At 43.5% G+C, this 21,959-nt stretch overlaps 1 protein-coding gene across 1 annotated transcript in view; it reads left to right on the top strand.

Moving 5' to 3' along the window:
• Nucleotides 1–21,959, top strand: part of LOC143765265 (proton channel OTOP2-like) — a 177,083-nt gene that overhangs the window by 50,255 nt on the left and 104,869 nt on the right. The window contains exons 2-3 of the mRNA XM_077251749.1: nt 7,896–8,032; nt 8,345–8,403. Of these exons, the coding sequence (XP_077107864.1) occupies nt 7,896–8,032; nt 8,345–8,403 (196 nt within the window). The remainder of the gene's footprint in view (nt 1–7,895; nt 8,033–8,344; nt 8,404–21,959) is intronic.

Below are 21,959 nucleotides of genomic sequence, written 5' to 3'. Positions count from 1 at the left end.
TGTTGCATATTCCACACTACTAATGTTAGTAGTGTGTATGTGCAAAATTTCAGCGCTGTAGCTGCTGAAATAAAGGGTTAAATGGCGGAAAAAATTGGCGTGGGCTCCCGCGCAATTTTCTCCGCCAGAGTGGTAAAGCCAGTGACTGAGGGCAGATATTAATAGCCAGGAGAGGGTCCATGGTTATTGGCCCCCCCGTGGCTAAAAACATCTGCCCCCAGCCACCCCAGAAAAGGCACATCTGGAAGATGCGCCAATTCTGGCACTTGGCCACTCTCTTCCCACTCCCTGTAGCGGTGGGATATGGGGTAATGAAGGGTTAATGCCACCTTGCTATTGTAAGGTGACATTAAGCCAGATTAATAATGGAGAGGCGTCAATTATGACACCTATCCATTATTAATCCAATTGTAGGAAAGGGTTAAAAAACACACACACACATGATTACAAAGTAGTTTAATGAAATAAACACAGCGGTTGTTGTAATAATTTATTGTTCTCCCATTCCATTTCCAGGACCTCGCTTGGCAACATAATAAACGCACAAGATACATACCTTCTGCTGTCAGATCTCGTCCCACGAAGTAATCCATCTGAAGGGGTTAACTAATATTACAGGCAGGAGCCCTGCTAAATGCAGCTGTGCTCCGTGCTTGTAATTCCCCAGCGAATGAATGAAATGTAGGTCATTGACCTACATTTCCTTCAGTCGCGGTGATGCGCCCCTGCTGGATGTTCTCATGAACTGCAGCCTGGGAACTTTTTCCCACGCTCCAGGTCATATGAGGACATCCACCAGGGGGCGCATCACCGCGACTGAAGGAAATGTAGGTCAATGACCTACATTTCATTCATTCCCCGGGGATTACAAGCACGGAGCACAGCTGCATTTGCAGGGCTCCTGCCTGTAATATTAGTTAACCCCTTCAGATGGATTACTTCGTGGGACGAGATCTGACAGCAGAAGGTATGTATCTTGTGCGTTTATTATGTTGCCAAGCGAGGTCCTGGAAATGGAATGGGAGAACAATAAATTATTACAACAACCGCTGTGTTTATTTCATTAAACTACTTTGTAATCATGTGTGTGTGTGTTTTTTAACCCTTTCCTACAATTGGATTAATAATGGATGTGTCATAATTGACGCCTCTCCATTATTAATCTGGCTTAATGTCACCTTACAATAGCAAGGTGGCATTAACCCTTCATTACCCCATATCCCACCGCTACAGGGAGTGGGAAGAGAGTGGCCAAGTGCCAGAATTGGCGCATCTTCCAGATGTGCCTTTTCTGGGGTGGCTGGGGGCAGATGTTTTTAGCCACGGGGGGGCCAATAACCATGGACCCTCTCCTGGCTATTAATATCTGCCCTCGGTCACTGGCTTTACCATTCTGGCGGAGAAAATTGCGCGGGAGCCCACGCCAATTTTTTCCGCCATTTAACCCTTTATTTCAGCAGCTACAGCGCTGAAATTTTGCACATACACACTACTAACATTAGTAATGTGGAATATGCAAAAAAAAAGGGGATATGAGATGGTTTACTGTATGTAAACCATGTCTCATATCCTGTCGGGTTTGTGCAGGAGAAATGAAAAGCCGGCAATTGAATTAGCGGCTGTTCACAGATATCGCGCTGAATGAAATCTAAATACAGAATATATATATATGTGTCTCAATGACATATATATATATATATACTGTATATATGTTTTCCCTAACATTTGAGCACATAAATCCATTAGATGTCGGTTTTGCAAGCCTGCGCGAAAATCTCGCAGTACGGATGCCATACGGATTACATACGGAGGATGCCATGCGCAAAATACGCTGAAACACCCTGACTACGGATCAATATTTTGGGGACATTTCTCCGTATTACGGCCGTAGTACGGACGTATAATACGTGGCGTATTTTCTTACGCCATGTGTGACCCCAGCCTTAGAGTGGTGAATGGGTCGACACTTCCATTACAAATCACACACCAGACTGTCCCTTTCACATTAGCCATGTCCCTATCCCACCAGGAGATTATTTCCCTTCTTGTTCTTCCCGAGGGAATGGATGAGATTTTGCTGGAAATACCCTGGCTCCGTTTTCACTCTCCACATATTGAGTGGTCCTCTGGGAGGATATTGGGTTGGAGTGAGTCTTGTAAGGGCATATGTTTGAAAGAGTGCGTTCAGGTCTCCACCACTGGGATACATGCAGATCTGTCTTCTCTTCCCGAATGCTATCGGTCCTATGCAGATGTCTTCTCCAAGAGGGCTGCTGAGACCCTTCCGCCTCACCATCCCTATGACTGTCCTATAGATCTCTTGCCTGGAGCAGAACCTCCTAGGGGACGTGTCTATCCCCCCTCTCTCCCGGAAACTGAGGCTATGTCCCTATACATCCAGGAGAACTTGGCAAGAGGGTTCATTAGGAAGTCAGTGTCACCGGCAGGGGCGGGGTTATTTTTCGTCCAGAAGAAGAACGGAGAGTTACGTCCTTGCATAGACTACAGGGGTCTTAACGCCATCACCGTTAAGAATAAATACCCGCTGCCCTTGATTTCTGAGCTTTTTGATAGGCTACGGGGAGCAAGGGTATTTACCAAATTAGATCTGCGGGATGCGTATAACCTGATTCGCATCTGTGAGGGGGACGAATGGAAGACGGCGTTTAACACCAGAGATGGGCACTATGAATATCTAGTGATGCCCTTCGGGCTCTGTAATGCCCCAGCCATTTTCCAAGACTTTGTCAACGACATTTTCCGGGATATGCTCTCCACCTCGGTTGTAGTCTATCTGGATGATATTCTCATCTTTTCTCCTGATATTGGCTCCCACCGGAGAGATGTTGGCAGAGTCTTCGACCTCTTATGGGCAAATTCCCTGTATGCTAAGTTGGAGAAGTGTATGTTTGAGCAGGAGTCTTTACCTTTCCTGGGCTATAACATCTCAGCCCAAGGATTGGCTATGGATCCTGCTAAACTACAAGCTGTGATGGACTGGCAAGAACCTCATTCTCTTAAAGCGGTGTAGCGCTTTATGGGGTTCATTAATTATTACCGCCAGTTCATTCCCCACTTCTCAACTTTGGTAGCTCCCTTGGTAGCCATCACCAAGAAGGGAGCAAATCCCAAATTGTGGTCAGAAGAGGTCTCCAGGGCCTTCTCTTCTATCAAGTCTCATTTTTCTAGCGCTCCCATTCTACATCGTCCCGATGTAGATAAGCCATTTATCATGGAGGTGGATGCCTCATCCGTTGGTGCAGGAGCAGTCCTTTTCCAAAAGGATGCTCAAGGTCCGAAGCATCCTTGCTTCTTTTTCTCCAAGACCTTTACACCAGCGGAGAAGAATTATTCCATCGGGGACAGGGAGTTGCTAGCGATGAAGTTGGCTTTCTCTGAGTGGAGACATCTCTTGGAGGGGGCTAATTTTCCCTTTCAAGTCTTCACAGACCACAAAAATTTATTATGTTTGCAAACAGCTCAGTGGCTAAATTCTCGCCAGGCCAGATGGTCCTTGTTCTTTTCCCGATTCCATTTCACCCTCCATTATCTCGCTGGGGATAAGAACATTCGTGCTGATGCCCTTTCTCGCTCAGTTGTGTCATCTGATGAGGAGGAAGGAGAGCCTCGGCTTATTGTCCCTTCCGAGAGTCTGAGAACCGTAGCTCCGGTTTCGCTAGAGTCTGAGCCTCCGGGCAAGACTTTTGTGCCCATTAATTTGCGACTGGAGGTTCTCTCTTGGGCTCATTCGTCCAGGGTGGGTGGACACTTTGGGACAAAGAGGACGTCTGAGCTGTTGGCGAGAACGTACTGGTGGCCACATATGGTCCATGATGTCAGAGATTATATTCAGGCATGTCTCCTGCGCCAAAAATAAGTCTCCTCGACAATGGCCAGCTGGGTTACTCTATCCCTTGCTGGTGGCAGACAGGCCCTGGGAAATGGTTGGGATGGACTTTGTGGTGGGTTTGCCAAAGTCTCGTGGCTGTACCATCATTTGGGTTATCACTGATCATTTCTCGAAAATGGTGCATATGGTGCCGCTACCACAGTTACCTTCTGCACGGCCTTTGGCAGCGTTGTTCATAAAACACATCTTCTGCCTACACGGTATGCCTGACAAAATTGTCAGTGACCGGGGTCCCCAGTTTGCGTCTCGGTTCTGGAGAGAGCTTTGTCGTCTTCTCAGCACTGAGTTAAATCTCTCTTCCGCATATCATCCTGAGACGAATGGGTTGGTAGAGAGGGCCAACCAGACCTTGGTCACATATCTGTGACATTTTGTCTCAGCCAGGCAGGATGACTGGGCATCCTTGCTACCGTGGGCGGAGTTTGCGCTGAACAATGCTGTAGCCAACTCCACTGGTCAAACCCCATTCCTCCTCAACTGTGGTCAGCATCCGCGGGTACCTGTGCCTATGCCCGTGTCTTCCGCCGACTCCAGGGTGGCAGACTGGGCTGTGGAGGCACGGGATATTTGCCATGCCTCCATGCCATTCAGGCCTCCAAGGAGAGAATGAGGTCTTCCGCCTATGCACATCGGCGCCCCGCTCCGACCTTTGCTCCTGGTGACTTGGTGTGGCTCTCTGCCCGTAACATCAGGCTGCGAGTTGAGTCCACTAAGTTTGCACCTCGCTACTTGGGTCCTTTCAAGGTCCTCAAACAAGTTAACCCTATGGTCTATCGTTTAGCCCTTCCGCCACGCCTGGGTATCACCGACACCTTTCATGTGTCCCTCTTGAAACCCGTACACATGTCCCGGTTTTCCGAGTCATCTGCTGGGACATCGGGTTCGTCTACGGACCATTACGAGGTGAACGCTATTTTGGGGTGCAAGGTGGTACGTGGCAAAAAACTTTATTTGGTGGACTGGAAGGGTTATGGTCCTGAGGACAGGTCTTGGGAGCCTGCTGAGCACATTAGGGCTCCGCAGCTCATTGCTGCCTTCGAGCGTACTGAGGCCCAAGGAGGGGGGCATGTTAGGGGTCGAGTTCCCACCTCTGCACAGGGGGAATCTCGGGCCATCTCCGCTGCGGTCTCCCATTCTTCTCCTGCCGCAGTGGAGGCTGCTCAGTGGAGACGTCGGTCTCAGCGTCTCGCTCAATCTGACTCTGTGAGGAGGATTACTGCTGCTCTTCCAGCTTCTGCTATTGTAGTCAGTGCTGGGCAGCAGCGAGCAGATGCTTTTGGGACTAAGTCTTGCTTTTCTCCTTCTGAGCATGTCCAGGGTAAGATCTCTCATTGGAGACTGAGGGTCACATGCTTGGATATTGCAGCAAATCCCATTGGTCCTCCAGGAAGGTCCTGAAGGTGCTCAGGCTTTGCGGCAGCTTCTCATCGGTCCTTTTTTGGAAGGTCCTGTTCGGGCTGCTGCTATAAAAGGCTCGCATGGCCACACGGCCATGCGCTAGTGTCTTTCTAAATTATGTGCTTTGGGCCAGTGTGGTCATGTGTGATTGTGTTCAGGGACCCGGCTGAAATAAGCCCCTAGAATGCTGGCACCTCCGGCAAGGAGTTTGTGTGTCTGAGTACATTCAGGGACATGGCTGAAATAAGCCCCTAGAATGCTGGCACCTCCGGCAAGGAGTTTTGTGTGCATGCATGACTACTGACTGCTCTCTCTTGTGTAGTTAGCCTGTGCTCCTGTGAAGTTAACAGGGCGCAGAGCTTTGCTTTCACGGCTGCTCTGTGAGTTAACTGAGCTAGCCAATACCGCCATATAGTGCTGCCATTTGTCTAGCAGCAGGTTCTCCTGCACGGTGGACCCCAGGCTACGAACGCACCAATAACAATAAAAACTATTTTCCTCGGTGCGTTCCGCCAGCCCTAACACTGCGTTATAAACTGTAGTGAAACACTTGGGGGTTCAAAGTCCTCACAACACATCTAGATAAGTTCTTTGGGAGGTCTAGTTTCCAAAATGGGGTTACTTGTGGGGGGTTTCTACTGTTTGGGTACATCAAGGGCTCTGCAAATGCAACGTGATGCCTGCAGACCAATCCATCTAAGTCTGCATTCCAAATGGCACTCCTTCCCTTCCGAGCTCTGCCATGCCCCCAAACGGTGGTTCCACCCCACATATGGGGTATCAGCGTACTCAGGACAAATTTGTCAACAACTTTTGGGGTCCAATTTATCCTGTTACCCTTGTGAAAATACAAAACTGGGGGCTAAAAAATCATTTTTGAAAAAAAAAAAAGAATTTTTATTTTCACGGCTCTGCGTTATATACTGTAGTGAAACAGTTGGGGGTTCAAAGCTCTCAAAACACATCTAGATAAGTTCCTTAGGGGGTCTAATTTCCAAAATGGTGTCACTTGTGGGGGGTTTCAATGTTTAGGCACATCAGGGGCTCTCCAAACGCAATATGGCGTCCCATCTCAATTCCAGTCAATTTTGCATTGAAAAGTCAAATGGTGCTCCTTCCCTTCCGAGCTCTACCATGCGCCCAAACAGTGGTTTACACCCACATATGGGGTATCAGCGTACTCAGGACAAATTGCACAACAATGTTTAGGGTCCAATTTCTTCTCTTACCCTTGGGAAAATAAAAAATTGGGGGCGAAAAGATCATTTGTGTGAAAAAATGTGATTTTTTTTTTACGGCTCTGCATTATAAACTTGTGAAGCACTTGTTGGGTCAAAGTGCTCACCACACATTTAGATAAGTTCCTTAAGGGGTCTACTTTCCAAAATGGTGTCACTTGTGGGGGGTTTCAATGTTTAGGCACATCAGGGGCTCTCCAAACGCAACATGGCGTCCCATCTCAATTCCAGTCAATTTTGCATTGAAAAGTCAAATGGCGCTCCTTCCCTTCCGAGCTCTACCATGCGCCCAAACAGTGGTTTACCCCCACATATGGGGTATCAGCGTACTCAGGACAAATTGCACAACAACTTTTGGGGTCCAATTTCTCCCGTTACCCTTGGTAAAATAAAACAAATTGGAGCTGAAATTAATTTTGTGTGAAAAAAAGTTAAATGTTCATTTTTTTTTAAACATTCCAAAAATTCCTGTGAAACACCTGAAGGGTTAATAAACTTCTTGAATGTGGTTTTAAGCACCTTGAGGGGTGCAGTTTTTAGAATGGTGACACACTTGGGTATTTTCTATCATATAGACCCCTCAAAATGACTTCAAATGAGATGTGGTCCCCAAAAACAAATGGTGTTGTAAAAATGAGAAATTGCTGGTCAACTTTTAACCCTTATAACTCCCTAACAAAAAAAAATTTGGTTCCAAAATAGTGCTGTGAGAAATGTTACTTATTAAGTATTTTGTGTGACATATGTGATTTAAGGGCATAAAAATTCAAAGTTGAAAAATTGCAAAATTTTCAAAATTTTCACCAAATTTTCATTTTTTTCACAAATAAACACAAGTTATATCGAAGAAATTTTACCACTATCTTGAAGTACAATATGTCAAGAGAAAGCAGTATCAGAATTGCCAAGATCCGTTGAAGCGTTCGAGAGTTATAACCTCATAAAGGGACTTAAGGGGTTAATAAGCAAAATGTGTCAGCATTGAGGCTACAATTGTGACAAAAAACTGGTCTACATGCATATGTGCCAAGTTTATTACGTATTTTAGACACATTTTATGCCTCTGTAGACAACTTTTAAATGTTTATAGAAGAGGAGGCATGCTAAGGAGAGACATGAAATGCACTAGGTTTATCATAATTATTTTGGTGCAAATAATAGTGTAATCTAAACCAGCCCAAGAGTGGCATAAGGAAGGAAATAACATCTTACAATGTCTACCAAGATCTGCTAAATTTATCACATGAATGCCTGTGAAAAATTTGGCCCACTTTTTGCCTGTCTCGCCTAGTTTTATGCTGTTTATCTTTAGAATGGTATTAATTAAATCTGCTATATTATCTTTGCAGGGGGAATCATTTTATTTGGAATTGGCACACTTGCTATGGTGTTTGTTAAAATTGTACATACAGTTGAGCACATAGACTGTGGAACACCAATGAATATCATACAGCCAGTAATTCAGGTCGTCTTTGTCATTGTACAGGTGAGATTGCACATATTCATTCTTTTTCTTCTGGTTTCGATATGATTGTCCACTGCAATAACCTCATGTACCTGGCCACACTCATAATGTTAAAGGCTTGGGTTGCCAAAGTACTACCTGTATGGACTTCAGACACAGAATTCAGTCTGCCAGAAATCAATCTCCTCAAAAGTCCTCAAAAAACCCTTTAAGCTCATAAATGGCTTAGTCCTTAAGGGGTCCAGATATATTTCAACCACATGTTAATTAATTTGATATTAATGTAAGTAGTGTTATGTATGTATAATTTTTTTGCCTTTATTTGTCTTTTAGACATGTTTTCTTTGGAAATCCTGCAAACATTGTGTTCAGATATATATAAATGCTACCAGGTAAACTCTAGATATCATACATTACTAAATGAATATATGAAAAATATCATACCATGATTTGGAATATACAGCGCTCAGCATAAATGAGTATACCTTCTTTGAAAGTAAGATTTGATCAATATTTCACTGAACACAAGAACAATTTCTAAACTTTTGAGAAGACTGATTTCATAGAACAATTTTTTAGCCTATAACATGAAAGTAAGGTTAATTACGGTATATAACTTTCATTACAACATCTTCAGTTTTTCTCAAATTACTTGATTCAAAAATGAATACACCCCACATCAAAAACTACTACATCTGGTATCTTGTATGACCTCCATAAATGTTAATGACAGCACTAAGCCAAGTCTTTTAGGCACAGAATGAACAAGTTGGTGACATTTTTCAACATCTATCTTCTTCTATTTTTTACGAATGACCTCTTTTAGAGCCTGGATACTGGATGGAAAGTGATGCTCATCTTCTCTCTTCAGAATTCCCAATATTTTGTTTGATTGAGTTCAGATTGGGAGACATACTTGATCATTGAATTATTTTCACCCTGTTCTTCAGAAATGCAACAGTGGCCTTAGATGTGTATTTTGGATCCTCATGTTCAAAAATTACACATCTACCAATAGCATGGAGTGATGAATCATCTTCTCTTTCAATGTAGAGCAGTACATTTGTAAGTCTATGATACCATTAATGAAATGCAGCTCTTCGACGCCAGGAGCACTCATGCAGCCCTACATAAGGACTATGCCACCACCATGTTTAACCGTAGGCACTATACATTTTTCTTTTTACTTCTCACCTTTGCGACACCATACAGTTTTGAAGCCATCAGTTTTAAAACCATTTACCTTAGATATAGAATACCAGCGGTATTCTTCATATTTTTCAGCATGGGCCCTGGCAAATTGTAGGTGTGATTTTTTGTAAATTAACTTTATGAGAGGCTTCCTTTGTGAATGACTGCCATGCATGAAATTTCTCTACAGTGTGAGCCATATTGTGTCAGGGGAAAACCTCACCCCGATTTGGTTGTCTGCTACTTTAGTTAACTGCTGTGAATTTGCATGTCGATTTTCTTCAAACCTTCTCATAAGAAGATGCTCGTGTTTAGGTGTTAACTTTGTGGTCGGCCCAGATGTCTCTGTGAGATGGTTGGAGCTCCATCTTTGCTAAAGTTTTGTATCAATTATGCTACGGTATTCTCACTGATAAGTAAAGTTGCTAATCTACTTGTGGCCTTCACCTTCCTTGTGTAAAGAAATTATTTAATTTCTCAGGTTCTGCGATATATCTCTTCCATGTGATGCCATTGCTGACAGCATGAAATGGGAAGGGTTTTTTGTTATCTAATGCCCTTTTATAGTCAATTTTCTGCTGGGTAACTAACCTATTTAATGAATAATTTGACCCACTTGATGTTGAATTATTACTAATTAAAATTTTGCAGACTATACTTTGACTTTGCTCTGAAGACTTTCATTGAGGTGTACTCATTTTTGCAACATAGCCTTGAATTAATTTGTTAGGAAAATTACTTTTTTTGAGGGTGAAAAATAATTAATCTTATTTGCAATTAATGACTTGCATTTGTGAGTATTTTGTAATATGGTATCCCATAAAAGACGTTGATTCTGAAAGGAAATTAAAGGATTTCTGACAAATCTGTTGGGGTGTACTCATTTATGCTGAGCACTGTATATAATAAAATGGAGTGTACTATCTTGTGTACTGTGTATGTACCTGCATTTTTGACAGTGCATCAGGAGAACAACAACAGGGGAGGATTAATCCACAAATTATCAGTTGGCTAAGCAATACTTAAACAGGTTGGCCACTTTCTGTTGTTAGTGCAACTTTCTCCACATACTGACCAGCACTTTTGTCCATAAAATGGCTTCTGGTGGAAGTGCATGTGACCAGACCAAAACTCGGCCCCCTCCAATAGAGAGGCAGGTTTCTCCTGTGAGGTACTTTAAAATTGGAAGAGCTGATGGATTGATCTAGTAATATGACCCTCTACATCAACCATTGTTTGGACAGAAGTACTGATTAATTTGTGAGTAAACTGCACTAACAAAAGAAATTGGCCAAGCCATTTCATCCCAAACAGCAGCTGTATCAGCAGGTACAATTTCACGATGCATAAGAAGAGGCCTAAAAATGTGCGTGTTAAACAATACCTGTCACTTTGAGGTTTTTTAAAAGATATAAATATAATATGTGAAAATAAGAATGTTTTAAACAATATTACTAGATAAATCTTCCAGTTGGTCCTACCAAAAATGCTCTGACCAGTTGACATTTCTCCAATGTACATGGTAACCTTAAGTCTGTGGTATGGCCTCATCTTGAATATGGGGTACAGTTTGGCGTTTGGGGAAAATAAGCAAAACAATAAACTGGGATATGAACTATTGAATAAAAAGAAAAGTGAAATGCACGAAGTGATACTTAAGTGAAAGTGTTTCTATCATCAATATTGGAGCAGCTTTTTAGTAGATTGCCAAACAGGATGGAAGATTTCTCTTTTAAAACAAAAGGTCATAAAAATTGTTTAGTCAAAAAGTGACTTGACTTCACATGACCAAGGACAAATGGTATATCAGTTATTGTTCTTCCTGAATGATGTATATCCAGAATAAAAATAGCAATACATAAGTGTCTGGAGTACTATGCTCACTTGACATGGTTATAGTGGGGTATTGTACAATTGATGCCCAGTTTGTCACTTTGTTTAGGCAATAGATTTTTCCTTCTGCTGGGTTGTCTGCATGATAATCAAACATAACCCTAGTAACTCTTTAGGAATTCTCACCTCGTGCTGTGTTGTACGACTACCCAGCCATTTATTTCCTTACATTTTACTTCTTGTAGATTTGGTCCAGCTGACCAGCAACAGCACAATATCAGAAGAAGTTCAGTGACCAATAGGAGTGAACAGGGCACTATTTAAATCTCCATGTGACAGCTGTCTATTACCAGTTATTGTACTGTCCACACGGCTTAAGTGTGCTTTATTCGGATTTCTCTTCTGTATTCTGACCCTATGTTTGAACTCAACACTCTGCTTTCCTTTGAATGTTTTTCTGGATTTGATCTTGGACTGTTTGATGTCCCTCTTGCCTTACGTGTCTTGCTTGACCCCCTTGTATATATCACCCCCAGCTATACATATCAACACTTAGTTTCTGATGTTTTCATTGTCCCTGCTTCTCTGGTATTGACCAGACTTGCTGACCATTCTATTCTCAATTTACTCCATCAACCATCAGCTACTCCTTGGATGCAACCCATATGCCTAAACAGCAAAGGCCAGGTACCTGATTAGGGATGAAAGTGTGAATACCACAATTTCTTTGGGAACTGTTAAGTGGAGTGGCCTGCAGCACCTTTGTTTGTAGAAACCCTAATAAGACGTGGTTCCCTGTATCACCTGAGCTCTAACTGTGAAGATCAGGGGTGTAACTACAATAGGTGCAGGGGTTGCAATTGCATCGTGGCCCTGGAGCCTAAAATGACCCAAAAGTCTCTTTAGACTATATAAAAAGACCAATACGATTAAAGACTTGCATCAATTGGGGGACCCATTACAGCTTTTGCATTGGGACCTATGAGCTTCAAGTTACGCCACTGATCTGGATCCCAGCCGTGGGACACTTATGGAGAATATGATTATATAAAGGTTGCACTTTTGCCATTGTGCATTCTAGCTACCCTGATATGACTGCGATACCAACAAGCACCTTTAACCCCTTTACACCCAAGGGTGATTTGCATGTTAATGACCAGGCCAATTTTTACAATTCTGACCACTGTCCCTTTAAGAGGTTATAACTCTAGAATGCTTCCATAGATCCCAAAAATTCTTTTTTTTTTTTTTTTAAATTTTTAATTTTCAAACTTTTCAACACATATAAACAGGCAAACAGCCATACAGGTTACATGAGTCAGATGAGGGTGGATACATATTTAAAATGGAATATACTGTCGCATTTCGGCCGAACCCTCAATACGGAATAATAGCCGGAAGTATCCACAGTTCTGATTGTGGCAGAACTGATATGCGATCCAAGTAATAGGCTACGCAATCCGTAACCTGAGTCTCAAGAAGATATCGATCAGAAATTAAAACCAACAATAACAATAAGACAATCAAAGAAAACTAAAAAATAAGAAGAAAGGGGAGAGGGAGTGGGGGAGTACCGGGGGGGGGACTCGAGGTGAGGGGGAAGAGAAGCGGTCAAAGCAGAGCTCTTTATACAAAAATACCCCGTCAGAGATAAAAAAACAGGCAGAATGAAAACATAAACATACGGGGAGCAGAACAGATAATTATGACCGATTAGGAAGCAGAGAACAGGGCGAATATCGAGCATGACTCAAACAAATAGGTAATTGAGCTGTATCTGGGTCCATCACAGTGCAGTAAAAGAACCTTAGGAGAAACAAGTTAGCACACCCAAATGTTGTGTAAGGAGGATAGTAAATGGGAAACTAAGGGGTAGTTTGAGATGCTAGCTGCCAGGGCAGCCATACACGAAAGAATTTGTCATGCGTATATGAATCCCAACTGGTCAGCTCTTCCATCCTGAAGATGTCCTGGGCTTTTTTAAGCCATTCATTGATATGAGGGGGGGACGTTTGTCTCCAGTGTATGGCGATCAAGTGCTTGGCAGCGGCTATTAGAAGGGGGAGTAGGTTATGCTTCTTAGGTTTGTAGGACTTCGTGGGGAGGGACAGTAGAACCTCTTGAGGAGTCAAACTCTGCGTTATTAGTTTCATCTGGCGGAGTTGATTTAAAATCTCCTCCCAAAATTTTGCGATAATTGGGCATGACCAAAAAATGTGCACCAAAGAGCCTCTAGTCTTCATACATCTCCAGCACAGCGGAGAATCCGAGAGGCCAAAGTGGTAGAGTGACTCAGGGGTTCTGTACCATCTGGAGAGGACTTTAAAGGCATTCTCCTGGAGCAAGACACATCTTGAGAACCCATGTGAGTGTTCCAAGACCTGTGCAATTTCTCTATTGGAGAGAGATATGTTCAGCTCAGACTCCCATGAGGAGATATATAGGGGTTTAAAGTGAGATTTAGGGGAGATTAAGTTATGATATAGTTTGGAAATTAATTTAGGGGACGTAGGGTTGAGTTTAAGAAGAAGTTCCAGCCAGAGCCAATCTGAATTAGTTTGGATGTCCGACTTAAGCCTAGAAATAATATATTGTACATGGTGGATTTGAATGAAATCTTTGGGATGTTTCTTGGCGTCTCGAGGCCAACTGTTTGTGCAACTAATTTGGTTGGAGAGTAGGTGTGAAATTGGGAGGGTCGGCAGGGATTTCCAGAGGTCAAATGTGTCTATATATTTTGGTTCAATGAGCCAAGGTATAACTCCCAGAGGCATACTGTCCAAAAAAAAGGCAACGTGGCCAGTTGTTCTGGACTAGCTTCTTCCTTATAGTCAGGGTGTTGCAGGTTATATCCTCCAGAGAATTTTGTGGGGGGGCAGCAGAGGTCCAGAGATACTTCTCCGCCTCACCTCCCATTAACAAGCGTTCAAGATTAGTGGTTTTTGGATCATGTCTTGATTTAACCAGGCACATCCACCTAGCCAGATGTATCGCCTGGTAGTAGGTCTTAAAGTTTGGGAGTCCAAGGCCACCTTTCTTTTTCGGGAGCGAAAGTATTTTGAAGGGTAGTCTAGCCCTCCTGCCCCTCCACACATACCCATTGACTATTTTATTGGCTGAAGTGAAGAACGATTTGGGGAGAGGTATGGGAATCATGGTCATATGGTAGAATATTTTTGGTAGGATGTACGATTTAATTATATTTATCCTCCCGATCCATGAGAGAAATGGTAAGTCATAGGATTTAAGAAGTGTTTGGAGATTATCTAGAAGGGGTGTAAAATTGTATTTATACAGAGATGAAGGATTAGCAGTGAGGAAGATACCTAGATATTTCAGTTTGTCTGCGAGCCATTTAAAGGGGGTAGACTTTTTAAGATCCAAGACTGCTTTGACCGGTAACGAAACATTCATGACTTCCGATTTGTGCATATTAACTTTGAAGTTGGAAATGACCCCAAACTCGTCAAGAAGTTTCAGGATAGAGGGAAAAGCAGTCGTAGGATTTGAGATCACGATCATAAGGTCATCCGCGAATGCAGCTGTTTTAAATTCTGTTTGTTCCACGATTAGACCTCTGATCAACTTCTCCTGTCTTATTCTTTGTATTAAAGTCTCCATCACTAGCACAAAGAGAGTGGGGGAGAGAGGGCAGCCTTGCCTGGTTCCATTCCTAATCCCGAAGGAATCTGAAAGTAACCTGTTGACCCTGACCCTAGCGGTTGGATCAGAGTACAGAGTCATGATGGCATCAATAAAAGGCTGGGGGAAGTCAAACCTCCGTAAAGTGCATACCATGTAGTGCCAACTGACTCTGTCAAAGGCTTTCTCTGCATCAGTAGATAACAGAGCCAACGGGGTTCCAGAGCATTTAGCATGTGAAATGGCTAAGAGGATTTTTAGGGCATTGTCTTTACCCTCTCGTCCCCTGACAAAGCCCACTTGATCAGGGTGAATCAGGGACTCGAGGACGATGTTGATCCTTGATGCAAGGATTTTTGCCCAAAGTTTCAAATCTGAATTCAACAAAGATATTGGGCGGTAGTTACCACATTGGCTGCCGTCTCTCCCCTCCTTTGGGATAACAGATATGTGTGCTTCTAAAGTTTGTTTAGTTGGGGGGTTTCCTGCCAGGAAGGAGTTAAAAAGAGAGGCCAAGCGTGGAAGAAGTATGTCTGAGAATTTCCTATAATAGGACATTGGGAGCTGTCCGGGCCTGGATTCTTATTGATTGCCATGTTTTGTAAAGTGTCGCTAATTTCTTGGCAGGTGACTTGGGCTAAGAGAGCTGAATGGTCTTTAATTTGGACTTTCGGGAGGGAAAGAGGGGCTAGGAATTCCTGGATCCTATCTGCAGCAGTTATACAGTCTTTCATGGGGTCAAGGGCTTCTAAGTTATAGAGGGATTGGTAGTAGCATCTGAACGCCTCTGCAATATCTTCGGACCTGTCGACCCTCGTGTTTGGGTCTTTATGAATATGCTTTATAAATTTGTTTTCGATCTGCTTTTTAAGAAGATGAGAAGTCAGTCTGCTATTCTTATTTCCGTGTACATAGAAACGGTGTTTACAATGCATGAAGATCTTTGCAGATTTAATGTTAAGCAAATCTTTTAATTTATTACGAAGGGCCACCAGGTCATGTTGTAGATTCTGCGTGTTAGTTTTTTGTGGAGGCGTTCTGTGGTTGCTATTTGATGTAAAAGAGACATCATTTCTTTCTCCCTCTGTTTTTTTGCATGGGCACCGATTGATATGAGCTCCCCTCGAAGGACAGCTTTGTGTGCTTCCCATATATTGGGTGTAAGTGGACTGTCTGCGACATTTTCTATAAAATAACGCGACATCGTATATTTAATTTTTTCTAAATTTTGTGGGTTATCCATTAGGGATTCATTTAGTCTCCAGGATGTTGCAGGGCGGGGCAAGGTGTCAATGGCAATATCTATAAAGATCGGGGCATGGTCAGATATTGTGATTTGGCCTATATTGGCGGATTTAACTAGACTGAGATATCGCGACTGAATTAAGATGAGATCAATGCGGTGATAGGATGAGTGAGGATGGGAAAAGAAAGTAAAATCTTTAGTGGTGGGGTGAATAATACGCCATGGGTCGATAAGATGGAGGGTAGATAACTTGTTCAGTAGGTTGTGTCTCGCTTTCTGTGATATGAAGGAAAGACCGCTTGAGGAGTCAATCTGAGGGTCCAAAGTGATATTAAAGTCACCACCCACAATTAGTAACCTTTCTGTGAAGAGTTGTAGCACTTCCAAAGTTTTGGTGATCCACTGGGTTTGCTGTTTATTAGGTGCATACAAGTTGGCAAAAGTAACTAATGTGTTGGCTAGGTGGCCTTTTACAAAAATATATCTCCCTTCATGATCACTCAATGTATCCCTGGGTGAGAATGGTAGGCCTTTTTTTAGTGCTATACTAACACCTTTGGATGCAGAAGAGTTACAACTATTGAACCAGGTTGGGTATGGGGAGAAGGAGGTATTAGGAGTTCTACCATTTTTGAAGTGTGTTTCTTGAAGGAAGGCTACCTGAGTTTTTTGTTTCTTTAGAAGAGTAAAAATTTGAATTCTTTTTGCAGGTGCATTAAGGCCCTTAACATTAAAAGAGGCAACTGTGATGGATCCAGAGCTCACCTTATCATTCATACTCGTCATGTGTTAGAGAAGAGTTTGTCCCACCCCGGTACCTAAGGAAAGAAAAGGAGAAATAAAACATGAATAACAAACTTTGTACATTTAAGCACTCGCCCATCGCAGGGGGGGGGGTAGTAACACCCAAACATAGGCGAGGGTAGTCCAAGTTGTGAAAGCTCTTAATGCAATGAGAAGAGCAAAACAAACATTTTTAGAAAAAAAAAACTTAGAGAGGCAGACGTGGTTGCTTAAGAGGCAAAACAAATAGAGTAGTTGTTCTGTTCTTACTTATAAAAACAGGAGGGGAGAAAAAGGGAACTCATGGTGGTTGTTTCTTGGGGTCTTGTTTCTTGACTTTGGGGGATGTATGTTTCTTCTTTTGTGACCACTCCGAGGGTTTCTTCATTGAGGGTAGGCTCCAGTTGGCGTCGACTGGCATCCAGGAAGGTATATCAATTGGTGTGATATTTAGAGTCTCCCAAGCCTTGTGAAGATCCTCTGGGGTACGAATTGTAAGTTGATGACTAGCGGTGTTCACTGCAAGGCCGAATGGGAATAGCCATTTATATGTCAGATTCTTGGCTTTCAGAGCGGCAAGAAGGGGCCTGAGTATTCGTCTTTTTGCTAATGTAGATGGGGCCAAATCTTGAAAAAGTAGAATTTGTGAGTTGTCATATATAATTTTGTCTTGTTCCCTAGCGCATGCCAGGATGGCGGCTGTGTCAACGTAGCTAAGAAGGCCACAAATAATGTCTCTGGGTGGTTCTTCAGCTTTTGGTTTAGGCCTTAGAGCGCGATGAATTCTTTCAATAATAATTTTTGAGGCCCTCTCTGTGTCTAAGAGATTAGCGAAGATTTCCCTCGCCACCTTGTCTAGCGCTTCTCGAGCGAAGGACTCTGGAACTCCTCTTATCCGGATATTTTTCCTTCTACTCCTGTTCTCTTGATCTTCAACAGCTAATAGCGCTACGTTTAGATGTTGTTGCTGTTTGAGGGCTTGATCATTTAGGCAGGTAACAGCTTCAACTATGTCAACGTTTGCAGTTTCTAGTGACTCGACCCTGTGGCCTAGGTGTTGAAGATCAGCTCGCATACCCGAAACTTCCTCTAAGAGTGGCTTCATGTTTTGGGCCATCAACTTTTTCATGAAGGCTCTGGAGATAGGGGCTATTTCTCCTGTAGCGGAGTCACTGTCAGAATCAGCGTCACTGAGGTCCGATACATCTATGTTTTCGGATGAGATCGTTTTTTTGAGGGACCGCCTAGTAGGAGTTTGAGAGACCTAGTTTTTTTTTTTTAGGTATGAGTCAAGAGCGCCATGAGCACCCTTCTTCTGGTCGTCTGCCATAGCTTTGTTTGTAAGTTTTTCACGTTCTTTTAGTGATTTAACCATCTTAAGAGCGTCAGAAAACGTGAAGTGCAGCAATCACAACTTGGACAACGTGGAAAAAATTCAGTCACTCATTGTATTAGATTTAAAGCGTATATTCAGAATGGACACTAGGTGTCACTATAAGATCAAGAAATAGCAACACTGTCTTGCTGAATGTTTCTAAGTCAACTCAGTCTAAGGCTACTTTCACACTAGCGTTAACTGCATTACGTCGCAAATGCGTCGTTTTGCCGAAAAAACGCATCCTGCAAAAGTGCTTGCAGGATACGTTTTTTCAGCATTGACTAACATTAGCGACGCATTTGCGACGCAATGACACACGTCGCAACCGTCCTGCGACGGTTGCGCCGTGCTGTGGCGGACCGTCGGGAGCAAAAAACATTACATGTAAGTTACGTTTTTTGCTCCCGACGGTCCGCTTTTTCCGACCGCGCATGCGCGGCCGGAACTCCGCCGGAACTCCGCCCCCACCTCCCCGCACTTCCCCGCACCTCACAATGGGGCAGCGGATGCGCTGGAAAAATGCATCCGCTGCCCCCGTTGTGCGGCGGGGACAACGCTAGCGTCGGGGACCTCGGCCCGACGCACGGCGACGGGCCGAGCCCGACGCTAGTGTGAAAGAAGCCTAAGATGTAGTTTCCTATTTACGTATACACAAGTGTTTTATGCACAGTACCGCTTCAAACCGATCCAATCCAGCAAGGGTTAAAACAATTGGGTATGAGGTGTCAGGAGATGAAGCGTGCTTATGGGTTGCAGGCTTGATGTTATCCCAGCATGAGGTGCAACCCTCTGTGTCTATGCACACTGGTGGTATTGCAGGCACCCTCCACAAATAGTTAATTCAGCTCCATAGGTGGCAGGCAGATGGGTATGGGGCAGCAGGAGATGAAGCGTGCTTATGGGTTGCAGGCTTGATGTTATCCCAGAAATTCACTCAGCTCAGCCACAGCTGTTCTAATGCAGTCTGGTGAGACTCCTGGGAGTAAAAAGTAGTGCAGGGGTATGACTAGGGCTGCTGGTCCCTCTGCTCTTCACTGCACACAGATCGCTGGGGTTCCAATGCGGACGAGACTACCACACTGCTGTTGATTAGTTGGCAGCGTTAGTTAGTGCAGGCGTGCAGCTGGGGGTGCGTATCCTTCCGCCCTGCTCAAAGTGCTGCTGGTGGGACGCTTGGGAGATGTAAATAGTGCAGGGGAATGACTGGAGCTGCGGATCCCTCCACCCTGCACCAGACGTCGGCTGCTGATGAAGCTGAGCGGCCGGAACTTCTTCGCTGCTTTTTTACTATGTGCAGGCTGTATGGGAGTGCAGGTGTGTGGCCGGGATGTGTGCTTCCGCCCCTGATTTTAAGCTCTCCCACTTGTGTGCCTCCTTTGGTGGGGAAGAGGGGGGTCCGCTGGGGATACGCTATGCAAGTAAAGTTGCCCCGCAGGCTTAATTTAGTGGCACACTGTCTGTAGCTGTGCCTTTAGATCCGTGCTGTTGCATGGACTATTTTTCCCCCAAGCAGCTGCACTGTATGAGCGATCCTGCACTCTAATGATTGTCTAGTTTGGGGGGAAAAAAGAGTGGTGCCTCCCCTGGATGTGCCTCTGGGGGTCCCCTGATGGACTGGGATGAGGGTCACAGTACCTTGGGGTCCATTTGGTGAGTCTCTGCTCCTCTTTCTCCTCACGTTGGGGTGTGTGAGGGATATCCCTCCGCCTCTCTCACACTGCAGGTGTCCTCTTGTTTAAGTTGATTATTTCCACATTTGAGGATTAAAATCTTCTGGAACCTGTTTCCAGCAGGTCTAGGTTCCCTTAGGAAAGCCTCCCCATGTAGGAATCCGGGTTAAACGTCCGTTTTTTATCGATTGGTCTCTGATTTAGGCTACGTTCACAGTTGCGTTGTGCGCCGCAGTGTCGGCGCCGCAACGCACAACGCAAACAAAAACGCAGCAAAACGCATGCACAACGCTGCGTTTTGCGCCGCATGCATCCTTTTTTTCATTGATTTTTGACGCAGCAAAAATGCAACTTGCTGCGTCCTCTGCGCCCAGACGCGGGCGCCGCAGGGACGCATGCGGCGCAAAACGCAAGTGCGACGCATGTCCATGCGCCCCCATGGGCATGACGCATGCGGCGACGCTGCGGCGCACACCGCAAATGTGAACGTAGCCTTAGAGGGAGCTCAGGGTTCCTGCTTCCTACCACAGAGCTCTCAAGCCACGCCCCCGATCCCAATAATTCTAACATTGTTTTCTCATTACATATTGTACTTAATGATAGTGGTAAAATTTCTTTGATATGACTTGCGTTTATTTGTGAAAAAAACGGAAATTTGGTGAAAATTTAGCAATTTTCCAACTTAGAATTTTCATGCCCCTAAATCACAAAGATATGTCATACAAAATACTTAATAAGTAAAATTTTCCACATGTTTACTTTACATCAGCACAATTTTGGAACCAACATTTTTTTTTTGTTAGGGAGTTATAAGGGTTAAAAGCTGACCAGCGATTTCTCATTTTTAAAACACCATTTTTTTAGGGACCACATCACATTTGAATTCACTTTGAGGGGTCTATATGATGGAAAATACCCAAAAGTGACACCGTTATAAAAACTGAACCCCCTCAAGGTGCTGAAAACCACATTGAAAAAGTTTGTTAACCCTTCAGGTGCTTCACAGGAATTTTTGGAATATTTAAAAAAAATAATCATTTAACTTTTTTTTCCCAAAAATTTACTTCAGATCCAATATGTTTTATTTTACCAAGGGTAACAGGAGAAATTGGACCCCAAAAGTTGTTGTACAATTTGTCCTGAGTACGTAGATACCCCATATGTGTGGGTAAACCACTGTTTGGGCGCATAGCAGAGCTCGGAAGAGAAGGAGCGCCATTTGACTTTTCAATGCAAAATTGGCTGTAATTGAGATCGGACTCCATGTCGCGTTTGGAGAGCCCCTGATGTGCTTAAACAGTGAAATCTCCGCACAATTGACACCATTTTGGAAAGTAGACCTCCTAAAGAACATATCTAGATGTCACTTTGAACCCCCAAGTGCTTCACAGAAGTTTATAATGTAGAGCCGTAAAAATAAAAAATCATATTTTTTTCACAAAAATGATTTTTCACCCCCAATTTTTTATTTTCCCAAGGGTAACAGGAGACATTGGACCCAAAAGTTGTTGAGCAATTTGTCCTGAGTATGCTGATACTCCATATGTGGAGGTAAACCACTGTTTGGGCGTATGGCAGAGCTTGAAAGTGAAGGAGCGCAGTTTGACTTTTCAATGCAAAATTGGCTGGAATTGAGATCGGAAGCCATATCGCGTTTGGAGAGCACCTGATGTTCCTAAGCAGTGGAAACCCCCCAATTCTAACTACAACTACAACTTTAGCCCCAACCTTAACCCTAACTTTAGCCCCAACCCTAACCCCAACGCTAACCCTAACCTCAACCCTAACCCCAACTCCAACCCTAATGGGAAAATAGAAATATATTTTTTTCATTTTATTATTCTTCCATAACTAAGGTGGTAATAAAGGGGGTTTGATTTACTAGTTATAGTGGGTTTTTATAGTGGGTTTTTATGTTTGGCAGCTGTCACACAATAAAAGATGCTTTTCATTGCAAAAAATAGTTTTTGCATCACCACATTTTGAGAGCTAGAATTTTTCCATATTTTTGCCCACAGAGTCATGTGAGGTCTTGTTTTTTGCAGGACGAGTTGATGTTTTTATTGGTACCATTTTCAGGCACATGACATTTTTGATCGCTTTTTATTCTGATTTTTGTGAGACAAAATGAACAAAAAACAGCAATTCATTAATTTATTTTCCGTGTGTTATAAAATTGATAAAGCAAGTTTCATTCTTTGGGTT

Source organism: Ranitomeya variabilis, chromosome 4 (assembly GCF_051348905.1).
Source record: "Ranitomeya variabilis isolate aRanVar5 chromosome 4, aRanVar5.hap1, whole genome shotgun sequence".
NCBI lineage: Eukaryota > Metazoa > Chordata > Amphibia > Anura > Dendrobatidae > Ranitomeya > Ranitomeya variabilis.
The sequence above is the reverse complement of the archived record's forward strand: the minus strand, read 5'-3'. Positions and strand labels throughout refer to the sequence as shown.